This window comes from Tachyglossus aculeatus, chromosome 4, assembly GCF_015852505.1.
Source record: "Tachyglossus aculeatus isolate mTacAcu1 chromosome 4, mTacAcu1.pri, whole genome shotgun sequence".
In the NCBI taxonomy this organism is placed as follows: Eukaryota; Metazoa; Chordata; class Mammalia; order Monotremata; family Tachyglossidae; genus Tachyglossus; species Tachyglossus aculeatus.
In genome coordinates, this window is record NC_052069.1 from 48,737,761 (window position 1) to 48,750,999 (window position 13,239).

At 45.7% G+C, this 13,239-nt stretch overlaps 1 protein-coding gene across 1 annotated transcript in view; it reads right to left on the reverse strand.

The window, feature by feature from the left end:
- The window catches only part of ABCA4 (ATP binding cassette subfamily A member 4), a 249,212-nt gene that overhangs the window by 201,487 nt on the left and 34,486 nt on the right, over window positions 1–13,239 (reverse strand). The window contains exon 6 of the mRNA XM_038745065.1: window positions 7,714–7,911. Within this exon, the coding sequence (XP_038600993.1) occupies window positions 7,714–7,911 (198 nt within the window). The remainder of the gene's footprint in view (window positions 1–7,713; window positions 7,912–13,239) is intronic.

Consider the following 13,239-nt stretch of genomic DNA (forward strand, 5'->3'; position numbering starts at 1 on the left):
TGATTTGCTTCTCAGCAGAATTTCAAAGCTGGGCCTCAGAGCCCAAGAGAAAAAGGGAGAGGAGGAGGGAGGAGGAAAGAGGGAGGGAAAAGGAGGGAGGGAGGGAGGGAGATAGCAGCTGCAAACCTAGGCCAGATCAGATAGGAAGCATCCCAACTCCTCATCCGAAACTAAAACACAAAACTTTTACGAGGTGCGAAACCTCTCCCCTAGAGTAGTCGCAGTAATGATACGGTGGGACCCACCTCCAAGCTCACTAGTTTCAGTGGGGAGCGAGAGTGATGAAAGACCAAGGTAAACTTCTCTCCTCTCCAGGGCTCCCAGCCAGAGACATCATTATAATTATTATTGTTGTTGTTGTTATTAATAATAATAATGGTAATACTAATAATGGGACTTCAGTACTTCCTATGAGCCAAGGACCATAGGAAGCACTGGGGTAGGTTCCAGATGATTAGATCAGGCCCCGTCTCTGTCCCATCTGGGGTTCACGTTCTAAGGGGGAGGGAGAACAGGCATTGAATCCCCATTTTACAGATAAGGGAACTGAGGCCCAGGGAAGTTAAGCGATTTTCTCACAATCACACATCGGGTGAGAAACAGCACGGTGTACTGGATAGATCCTGGGCCTGGGAATCAGGAGGTCATAGGGTCTAATCTCTGCTCTGATATTTGTCTGCTGTGTGACCTTGGGCAAGTCACTTCACTTCTCTGTATCTCAGTTACCTCATCTGTAAAATGGGGATTGAGACTATGAACCCCACATGGAACAGGGACTATGTCCAACCCGATTTGCTATTATCCACCCCAGAGCTCACTTAGTATTAATAATAATAATAATAATAGCGGCATTTGTTAAGTGCTTACTATGTGCAAAGCATTGTTCTAAGTGTGGGGCACTGTTCTAAGCACTGGATAATAATGGCATTTGTTTAGCACTTATTCTGTGCCAAGCACTGTTCTAAGCACTGGGGAGGAGGTGATTAGGTTGTCCCCCGTGGGGCTCACAGTCTTCATCCCCTTTTTACAGATGAGGGAACTGAGGCCCAGAGAAGTGAAGTGACTTGCCCAAAGTCACACAGCCAACAAGCAGCGGAGCCGGGATTAGAACCCAGGACCTGTGACTCCCAGGCGTGGGCTCTTTCCACTGAGCCACGCTGCTTCTGGCGTCTGGCGCATAGTAGCGCTTAACAAATGCCAACTTGTTGCCAACTGGTACTTCCCAAGCACTTAGTACAGTGCTCTGCACACAATAAGTGCTCAATAAATACGATTGAATGAATGAAATACCACAATTATTGCAAGTGCCAGAGCCCAGGACAGATCCCAGGCCTCTTGACGGTCCCAGTCCTGTGGTCTTCACCACCAACATCCAATCATGTCAGAATCATGGTCCTCTCCTAGTGTCCAGCATCTTTGGAGCTAGCGTTTGAAGCCCCCCCTGCCATCCGTGACTCTTGAGAGGCACAGAACAACGCTCAGATTTGAGGGTCCGGAAGAAAAACGGAGCTTGTCTCCATTGCCTCTTTGTTTATAGACGTGTCCCTGGCTCTCATCTCCATGTTGCCTCCCCATCTATCGGTAATATTTATTGAGTGTCCTAAGTCCTGGAAAAGAGCAATATAATAATAATAATATTAAAGCACTCCATCACCTTGCCCCCTCCTACCTTACCTCCTTGATTTCCTCCTACAATCCAGCCCACACACTTTGCTCCTCTAATCAATCAGTCAAGCAATCGTATTTATTGAGCGCTTACTGTGTGCAGAGCATTGCATTAAGCGCTTGGGAAGTACAAGTTGGCAACATATAGACACAGTCCCTACCCAACAGTGGACTCACAATAATAATAATAATAATAATAACGATGGCATTTGTGAAGCACTTACTATGTGCAAAGCACTGCTCTAAGCGCTGGGGAGGTTACAATCAATCACTCAATCAATCGTATTCATTGAGCGCTTACTGTGTGCAGAGCACTGTACTAAGCGCTTGGGAAGTACAAGTTGGCAACATATAGAGACGGTCCCTACCCATCAGTGGGCTCACAGTCTAGAAGTACACCTTGATTACAAGGTGATCAGATTGTCCCAGCGGGGCCTCACAGTTTGAATCCCCATTTTCCAGATGAGGTAACTGAGGCCCAGAGAAGTTAAGCGACTTGCCCAAAGTCACACAGCTGACAGTTGGCGGAGCTGGGATTTGAACCCACGACCTCTGACTCCAAAGCCCGGGCTCTTTCCACTGCTTCTCTAATGTCATTAGGTTCTCTAATGTCAACCTACTCACTGTACCTCAATCTTGTCTATCTCGCCACTGACCTCTCGCCCACATCCTGCCTCTGGCTTAACAGTGCTCAGCGCTCAGAACAGTGCTCAGTGCTTAGAACAGTGTTTTGCACATAGTAAGTGCTTAACAAAAAGACTGTGAGCCCACTTTTGGGTAGGGACCATCTCTATATGTTACCAACTTGTACTTCCCAAGCGCTTAGTACAGTGCTCTGCAAACAGTAAGCGATCAATAAATACGATTGAATGAACAAATGCCATCATTTTCATCATTATTATTATTATTATAGAATGCCCTCCCTCTTCATATTTGACAATCACTCTCTCCACCTTCAAAGCCATACTGAATGCATAAGCGCTTAGTACAGTGCTCTGCACACAGTAAATGCTCAATAAATACGATTGAATGAATATCTCCTCCGAGAGGCCTTCCCGAGTAAACCCGCATATCCTCTTCTCCCATTCCCTTCTGTTTCAACCTTGACCTTAATTTACCCCTCTCTCAGACCCACAGCACTTATGTACATATTTGTAATTGATTTATTTATATTAATATCTGTCTCCCCCTCTAGACCGTAAGCCCGCTGTGGGCAGGGAACTTGCCTATCAACTATGTTATAGTTTACTTTCCCAAGTGCTTAGTACAGTGTTCTGCCCATAGTAAGCACTGATTAAATAACATCGATTGATTGGATAATGATAATAATAATAATAATAATAATAATGATGGCATTATTTACAGGTGAGGTAAATTACCTCATCTGTAAAATGGGGATTAGGACTGTGAGCCCCACATGGGACAACCTGATCACTTTGTAACCTCCCCAGTGCTTAGAACAGTGCTTTGCACATAGTAAGCGCTTAATAAATGCCATTATTATTATTATTATTAATCTGTCACTAAATCCTGTACATTCCAACTTTACATCATCAAAATCCACCATTTTCTTTCCATCCAAACTACTGCCACGTTAATCCAAGCATTTATCCTAGCCTACCTTGATTACTGTATCAGCCTCCTTGCTGACCTCCCTGCCTCCCGTCTCTCCCCATTTCTGTCCAAACCTCACTCTACTGGCTGGATCATTTTTCTACAGAAATGTTCAGTCCATGTCTCCCCATTCCTCGAGAGCTTCCAGTGGTTGCCCATCCTCTTCCTCATCAAACCAAAAAGCCTCACTCTCGCCTTCAAAGAAGCAGAGAAGCAGTGTGGCGCAGTGGAAAGAGCCCGGGCTTTGGAGTCAGAGGTCATGGGTTCAAATCCCGGCTCCACCACTTGTCAGCTGTGGTACTGTGGGCAAGTGACTTAACTTCTCTGGGCCTCAGTTACCTTATCTGTAAAATGGGGATGAAGACTGTGAGCCCCCCCATGGGACAACCTGATCACCTTGTAACCTCCCCAGCACTTAGAACAGTGCTTTGCACATAGTAAGCGCTCAATAAATGCCATCATTATTATTATTACATATAAAATAGGGATTAAGACTGCGAGCCCCATATGGGACAGAGACTGCGTCCAAACTAATTTGCCTGTATCCACCCCAGTGCTTAGTACAATACTAGACACCTAGTAAGTGCTTAATGAAACCCACACTTTTAATTATTATTATTATCATGAGCTTAAAGTCTAGAACTGTAAAATGGGGATTAAATACCTGTTCTCCCTCCTACTTAGACTATGAGCCCCATGTTGGATAGGGATTGTGTTCAACCGGATTATCTTGCATCTACCCCAGTGCTTTGAGTAGTGTTTGTCACACAGTAAGTGCTTAACAGATACCATAAAGAAATGATAACTGAGTATTTGTTGAGCATTTACTATATTCAACCACTGTATTCCCAGGCCTTCCCAGACTGAGCCCCCTCCTTCCTCTTCCCCTCCTCCCCCTCCCCATCCCCCCCGCCTTACCTCCTTCCCCTCCCCACAGCACCTGTATATATGTATATATGTTTGTATGCATTTATTACTCTATTTTATTTGTACATATTTATTCTATTCATTTTATTTTGTTAATATGTTTTGTTTTGTTGTCTGTCTCCCCCTTCTAGACTGTGAGCCCACTGCTGGGTAGGGACTGTCTCTATATGTTGCCAACTTGTACTTCCCAAGCGCTTAGTACAGTGCTCTGCACACAGTAAGCACTCAATAAATACGACTGAATGAATTTCTAGACCACAAAGCTCAAGTGAGCACAGTGGTCAGGAGGATTGTGTTTGTATAGGTGTCTGTGTATGCATGAACACACATGCATGTGAATGTGTGTGTGTCCTGCCTAGCTGATTGGCAGGACTGATGATGGAGCTAGTATCCCAGCTGAGCTATAATCACAATTCTACATCTGAGCTCAAATAATCTAATATTTAAGACTTAGTTGGCTGGAGTAAAAGCAATATGAAATCTGTTTTCTCTAGAAAGTCAGCCCGCGGAGAACCTAGAAACCACCCTGGGGCCCCGCAGAAACCACAACGTGCCCCCTTCTAGTCTCTGAATCAAGCAGAAACTCTCCTTTGGAGCCCCCAGCTCTCTGTCTTTAAGAACAGTAATAATATTAATAATAATTATAGCATTTGTTAAGCACTTACTAGGTGTCGTTCACTGGGGTAGATACAAGCAAATCGGGTTGGACACAGTCCCTGCCCCGCACGAGGGCTCACAGTCATTCGTCTAGACTGTGAGCCCACTGTTGGGTAGGGACCATCTCTATATGTTGCCAACTTGTACTTCCCAAGCACTTAGTCCAGTGCTCTGCACACAGTAAGTGCTCCATAAATACGATTGAATGAATTAATGATTGAATTATGAATAAATGAAGACAAAACATATTAACAAAAGAAAATAAATAGAATAGTAAATATGTACAAGAATTCCCCTTTTACAGGTGAGGTAATTGAGGCCAAGAGAAGGGAAGTGACTTGCCCAAGGTCACATAACAGACAGGTGGTGAAGCCAGGATTAGAATCCATGACCTTTGGATGCCCAGGCCAGTGCTCTATCCACTATGCCCTGCTGTCTTTGCAACATCCTCTGACACACATCCTGTTCCACTCACACTTTGGCAGACCCGCCGCCCTTTTTACTAAGAACAATCACATTAGGAAAGAATCTTATTTCCCCAAATAAACGAACGTAAACCAGGAACCCAGCGGCCAGCTCGATTAGGAGGATTTATTCTCGGCCAGCTCGATTAGGAAGACTTATTCTCACGGTTTCCCTCCTTCTCTCTGGCCCCAAGCTATTAGGCTTTGGAGTCAAAGGTCGTGGGTTCAAATCCCAGCTCCGCCAATTGTCAGCTGTGTGACTTTAGGCAAGTCACTTCACTTCTCTGGGCCTCAAGTTACCTCATCTGTAAAATGGGGATTAAGACTGTGAGCCCCATGTGGGACAACCTGATCACCTTGTAATCTCTCCAGCACTTAGAACAGTGCTTTGCACATAGTAAACGCTTAATAAATGGCATTATCATTATTATTATTATTATTATTGTTACATTGTACTCTTCCTAGAGCTTAGTACAGTGCTTTGCAGATAGTAAACGCTCAACAAATTCAATAGAATGACTAAATGAAGCCCTCAGAGAGCAGTGCTACTAACGGAGAGGGTAAAACCTTAGCACTAATGTGAGCACTATTGTGGCCAAATCAGATTATGGATACTAGAAGCATTTCACCTAACAATTTCCCCTCGTTCTCTCTGTGAAGATCTTCTAACAACACATTGCAGGCATTCTGTGTAGTCTTTGCTCTCTCAACACCTATGCCCCCATCTCTCCACTTTCCTCAGCCCCATGAAGGGAAAGACATAATTATCGCTATGTGGGATGATTGAATAATTCTTGTTTTATGCTGTCAAGTAGTTTCTACCCATAGCGATGCCATGGACACATCTCTCCCAAAATGATGATGATGGTGATGGTATGTGTTAAGTGCTTACTATGTGCAAAGCACTATTCTAAGAATGCCCCACCTCCATCAGCAATTATTCCAGTAGTGGATCCGTAGAGTTTTCCTGGTAAAAATACGGAAGTGGTTTACCACTGCCTCCTTCCACGCATTTAGCGTGAGTCTCTGCCCTTGATTATCTCCCATGCCCAGGATTAGAGGCAAAAAAGTCTTCACTAAATGATCTCTCAAATTTTCTTCCAGGGCAGGAGGAAGGAGGAAGCCCTGATGGAGCACTTAGTACAGTGTTCTGCACATAATAAGTGCTCAATAAATATGATTGAAGGAATGAATGAATGAATTCACACACACCCTGCCCCAGGGAATGCGAGAACACACCCAGAACAGGATTGAATGAATGAATGAATGAATGAATGAATGAACCACTGGGGACCCCATGGATCCAGCACTTAGAACAGTGCTTGGCACATAATAAGCGCTTAACAAACAATAATAACAATAATGATGATGACATTTGTTGAGCGCTTACTATGTGCTAAGCACTGTTTAAGTGCTGGGGTAGATACAAGGTAATCAGGTTGTCCCACATGGGGTTCACAATCTTAATCTCCATTTTCCAGATGAGGTAACTGAGGCCCAGAAAAGTTAAGTAACTTGCCCAAAGTCACACAGCATGGCTCAGTGGAAAGAGCACAGGCTTTGGAGTCAGAGGTCAGGGGTTCAAATCCCTGCTCCACCAATTGTCAGCTGTGTGACTTTGGGCAAGTTACTTAACTTCTCTGTGCCTCAGTTATCTCATCTGTAAAATGAGGATTAAGACTGTGAGCCCCATGTGGGACCACCTGATCACCTTGTAAACTCCCCAGCGCTTAGAACAGTGCTTTGCACATAGTAAGCACTTAATAAATGCTACCATTATTATTATTATTATTAAAACTCATGACCTTTGACTCCCAAGCCCAGGCTCATTCCATCAGGCCACACTGCTTCTCCAGTCCATCTTGATGATGATGATGATGATGATGGCATTTATCAAGCGCTTACTATGTGCCCAGCACTGTTCTAAGCACTGGGGGAGATACAAGGTAATCAAGGTTGACCCACGTGGGGCTCACAGTCTCCATCCCCATTTTACAGATGAGGGAACCGAGGTAATTATCATCTCCAGAACTCACCCATCAGGGACCCTAAACCCACTCAAGCCTTCCCCACTGGAGACCCCCACAGACTCACCCACTGGAGATTCCATGGATTTTGTCAATATGTTTTGTTTTGTTGTCTGTCTCCCCCTTCGAGACTGTGAGCCTGCTGTTGGGTAGGGGCTGTCTCTATATGTTGCCAACTTGTACTTCCTAAGTGCTTACTACAGTGCTGTGCACACAGTAAGCGCTCAATAAATACGATTGAATGAATGAATAAATGAATCCACCCAGGACTTACCCATGGAGACCCACCCAGTTCTCACCCACTGGGGACCTCAAGGACCTACCCAGGACTCACCCCACGGGTCCACCCAAGGACTCACCAGCCGAAAGAGTTTAAAGATGTCCACGTTGGCATAAAGCTGGTCCTCCAGTTCCTGCAGGCGGCTCTCGGACAGAGGACACAGGGCATCCTTCACAGCCAGTGCCCCCCTCCGCCGGCTGAAGAGGATGAAGCGGTCCAGCAGGGTCTCGCTGCAGGCAATGGCCTTCAGCTGCAAGGCCGGGACCCCCGAGGCAAACTGCAGTCAAAGACGCCATGGTCAAGGAGGACACAGAGACCCCAACTCAGCCCCCAGGATTGGACACAACAGGTGTCCAGCCTTCCCCTCTCTCCCTCCCTCCCTCACTGCCTCAAGGGGTGGTGGCAGAGACTTCTAGACTGTGGGCCCGTTGTTGGGACCGTCTCTAGATGTTGCCAACTTGTACTTCCCAAGCGCTTAGTACAGGGCTCTGCACACAGTAAGCGCTCAATAAATACGACTGAATGAATGAATGAAGGAGGTGGTGGCAGAGAGTGGAACAGAAGGTGGGGATGGGAAGACTCCGGGTATCAGGCTGCCCATCACACAGGCTTGATTCGGGAAATGTCTCACACTATCGGGACGCAGTTTCCTTCTTTTTTCTTCTCCACATAAAGAGGAGCCCTCAGCTTCAGGCCCATTTCCCTTTTTTATTTAAAAAAAAAGTGATATCTGTTTTATACGTATTACGTGCCAAGCCCTGTAAAGGTGCTAGGGTAGATGCAAGGTAATTAGGAGGGACACAGTCCCTGTCCCACATAGGGCCCACAGTCTTAATCCTCATCTTAATCCTCAAAGAGAAGCAGTGTGGCTCAATGGAAAGAGCAGCATGGCTCAATGGAACGAACACGGGCTTGGGAGTCAGAGGCCATGGGTTCAAATTCCGGCTCTGCCAATTGTTCGCTGCGTGACTTTAGGCAAGTCACTTAACTTCTCTGTGCCTCAGTGCCCTCATCTGTAAAATGGGGATTAAGACTGTGAGCCCCATGTAGGACAACCTGATCACCTTGTATCCCCCCCAGTTCTTAGAACAGTGTTTGGCACATAGTAAGCGCTTAACAAAAACCATCATTATTATTATATTATTATTATTATTTGACTGATGCGGTCGCTGAGGCCCAGAGAAGTGAAGTAACTTGCCCAAGGTCACACAGCAGACAACTGACAGAGCTGGGATTAGAACCCAGGTCCTCTAACTCCCAGGCCCAAGCTCTATCCACTAGACCACACTGCTTCCCATCTCAACCCACTCTGTGGAGCCATACAGAGGTCAAAAGAGAAGCAGGGCAGTCTAATGGATAGAGCACAAGCCTAGGAGTCAGAAAGACCTGGGTTCTAATCCTGCCACTGCCGCTTCTCTGCTGTGTGATGTTGGGCAAGTCACTTCACTTCTCTGGGCCTCTGTTCTCTCAACTGTGAAATGGAGATTAAGACGGCAGGCCCCATGAGGGACATGGACTGTGTCTAGCCCGATTAGCTGGTGTCTACTCCAGTGCTTAGTACAGTGCCTGACTTATTATACAGTAAGCGCTTAACAATCAATCAATCATATTTATTGAGCGCTTACTGTGTGCCGAGCACTGTACTAAGCGCTTGGGAAGTACAAGTTGGCAACATATAGAGACAGTCCCTACCCAACAGTGGGCTCACAAATATCATTTAAAAAATTACATCAAGCAGAGAGAGGGGAGCAGTGATGGGGCTCCTTGGGGTAGACTCAGGTAGACTCTCAATCCATCAATCATTCCTATTTATTGAGCACATAATGATGATAATAATATAATTGTGATATTTGTTAAGTGCTTACTACGTGCCAGGCTCTATACTAAGTGCTGAGTAGACTGGGTTGGACACAGTCCCTGTCCCACATAGGGCTCATAGTCTTTATCCCCATTTTACAGATGAGGTAACTGAGGCAGAGAGAAGTGAAGTGACTTGCCCCAGGCCACCCAGCAGCAAGTTGCAGAGCCGAGATTAGAACCCGGGTCCTTCTGACTCCAAGGCCTATGGTCTATCCACCGCGTGCAGAGCACTGTATTATGCTCTTGGAAAAGTACAATATTCAGAATTGGTAGACCTATTCCCTGCACAAAGCGAGCTTACAGTCTAGACAGGGAGGAATGGGTCATCATCATCATCATCATCACCAATCGTATTTATTGAGCGCTTACTGTGTGCAGAGCACTGTACTAAGCGCTTGGGAAGTACAAATTGGCAACATATAGAGACAGTCCCTACCCAACAGTGGGCTCACAGTCTAAAAGTTCACTCGCAATGGTAGAGTCTTTTCCTTGGAACGTAGAGAAGCTGAGGGGGGACCTAAGAGGGGAATACCCGGGTGGAGGACAATCAAACAGGGAATGCTTCCAGACGAAGATGGGAATGGGATTTCAGGAAGACTTTGGACCTAGTCTGGAAGTCTGTGTTCAGGAAGCTTAGAAAATCTTGCCTCAAAAGCAAAGTAGAACTGTCACACAATTTGTCGGCCGAAATCTGCATTTGCTGATCTAGGCATCTTGTTCTCAACCGCTTGTGCAACTCCTATTGTGAAGGAATGGTTTTATTTCTGAAAAATATGCCATGGCCCACGCATTTTTCCTTCTCTTTCCTTTCTAAAATGTATACAAAATATAAGCTCAGTTAAAAACGATGGATGATTCCTTTTAGAGATGGAGAAACGTTGCTAGTGTATTTTCAACTTGTGTGAATTGTAAACAAACTCAAAGTTTTAAAAAAATTCCTAAAATTTCAAAATGTTGGTTTCCCCCGCCCCGGGGCATCAGAATATAAGTTCTTTTTGGGCAGAGAATGTGTCACTGTATTATCCTGCACTTCTCAGAGCCCCAACCAGTGTCCACAACAGAGCCCTGGGCTGGTGGCCACTATAGTAGCCGCTCATTCAATCATTGTATGCAAAGCACTGTACTAAGCACTTGGGGGAATTAAATGAAAAAACAAGCAGACACATTTTTGCTTACAAGGAGCTCACAGTCTAGAGGGGGAGACAGACATTAATTAAATAAATAAATAAATTACAGATATGTACATATGTGCTGTGTGGATTGGAGGGAGGATGAAAGAACAAGTAGCATGGCTCAGTGGAAAGAGCCCTGGCTTTGGAGTCAGAGGTCATGGGTTCAAATCCCAGCTCCGCCAACTGTCAGTTGTGTGACTTTGGGCAAGTCACCTAACTTCTCTGTGCCTCAGTTACCTCATCTGTAAAATGGGGATTAATACTGTGAGATCCCTATGGGACAACCTGATCACCTTGTAACCTCCCCAGAGCTTAGAACAGTGCTTTGCACATAGTAAATGCTTAATATATGCCATTATTATTATTATTATTATTATTATTATTATTATTTGGAGTCAGAGGTCATGGGTTAAAATCCCAGCCCCGCCACATGTCTGCTGTGTGACATTGGGCAAGTCACTTAACTTCTCTATGCCTCAGTTACCTCATCTGTAAAATGGGGATTAAGACTATGAGCCCCCCGTGGGACAACCTGATCACCTTGTATCCCCCCAGCGCTTAGAACAGTGCTTTGCACATAGTAAGTGCTTAACAAATGCCATCATTATTATTATTATTATTAAGTAAGGGCAGTGCAGAGGGGACTGGGAGAAGAGGAGAGGAGAGCTTAGTCAGAGAATGCTTCTTGGAGAAGATTCATTCATTCATTCATTCATATTTATTGAGCGCTTACTGTGTGCAGAGCACTGTACTAAGCGCTTGGGAAGTCCAAGTTGGCAACATATAGAGACGGTCCCTACCCAACAGTGGGCTCACAGTCTAGAAGATGTGCCTTCAGTATGGTTTTGAAATGGGGGAGAGCAATGATCTGTCTGATATGAGGAGGGAGGGCTCTCCAGGCCAGAGGTAGGACGTGGGCGAGAGGTCGGTGGCGAGCTAGACGAGATCTAGGTACACTGAGAAGGTTAGCGTTAGAGGAGCGAAGTGTTTGGGCTGAGTTGTTAATAGGAGAGCAGTGAGGTGAGGTAGGAGGGAGCACGGTGATTAAGTGCTTTAAAGTCAATGATGATAATGATGATAGCATTTATTAAGCACTTACTATGTGCAGAGCACTGTTCTGAGCACTGGGGGGATACAAGGTGATCAAGTTGTCCCACGTGGGGCTCACAGTCTTCATCCCCATTTTACAGATGAGGGAACTGAGGCATAGAGAAGTTAAGTGACTTGCCCAAAGTCTCACAGCTGACAAGGGGCAGAGTCAGGATTAGAACCCACAGCCTCTGACTCTCAAGCCCGGGCTCTTTCCACTAAGTCATGCTGCTTCTCTAAAGCAAATTGACTCGGACACAGTCCCTCACCCACGTGGGGCTCATAGTCTCAATTCCCATTTTAAGGACGAGGTAACTGAGGCACAGAGAAGTGACATGATTTGCCCATGGTCATACTGCAGACAAGTGTTGGAGCCAGGATTAGAACCCATGCCCTTCTGATTCCCAGGCCCCTCCTCTATTCACTACGCCATGCTGCTTTTAGAGAAGCAGCGTGGCTCAGTGGAAAGGGCAAAGGCTTGGGAGTCGGAGGTCATGGGTTCAAATCCCAGCTTTGCCACCTGTCAGCTGTGTGAGTATGGGCAAGTCACTTCACGTCTCTGTGCCTCAGTTACCTCATCTGTAAAATGGGGATTAAGATTGTGAGCCCTACATGGGACAACCTGATCCCCTTGTATCCTCCCCAGCGCTTAGACCAGTGCTTTGCCCATAGTAAGCGCTTAACAAATACCCAAATTATTTTACAGCTACAGTCCACAAGGTCTGCTGTGTGATCGTGGACAAGTTACTTCACATCTCTGTGCCTCAATTACCTCATCTGTAAAATGGGGATTAAGATTGTGAGCCCTACAGGGGACAACCTGATCCCCTTGTATCCTCCCCAGCGCTTAGACCAGTGCTTTGCCCATAGTAAGCGCTTAACAAATACCAAAATTATTTTATAGCTACAGTCCACAAGGTCTGCTGTGTGATCGTGGGCAAGTCACTTCATCGGGCCTCCGTTACCTCATCTGTAAAATGGGGATTAAGACTGTGAGCCCCATGTGGGACACGGACTGTGCTCAGTCCAGTCTACCCCAGTGCTTAGTAAGTGCCTGGCACAGATTAAGTACTCAACAAATACCATTAAAAAAGCTACTTCAGCCCAGGATAAAGCAGTCAGTGTACAGTCTTGGAAAAGAAAAAGTTTCCCAGAGACAGATCACGTGCCATCCTCTGGCACACCCTCACCTCTGCTGGTGCACCCTGCTTGTGGGGAGGGTGGTTGTGGATGATGATGATAATAATAATAATTATAATGGCATTTATTAAGCGCTTACTATGTGCAAAGCACTGTTCTATGATGATGGCATTTATTAAGCGCTTACTATGTGCAAAGCACTGTTCTAAGCGCTGGGGAGGTAACAAAGTGATCAGGTTGTCCCATGGGGGGCTCACAGTCTTAATCCCCATTTTACAGATGAGGTAACTGAGGCCCAGAGGAGTTAAGTGACTTGCCCAAAGTCACATAGCTGACAATTGGCA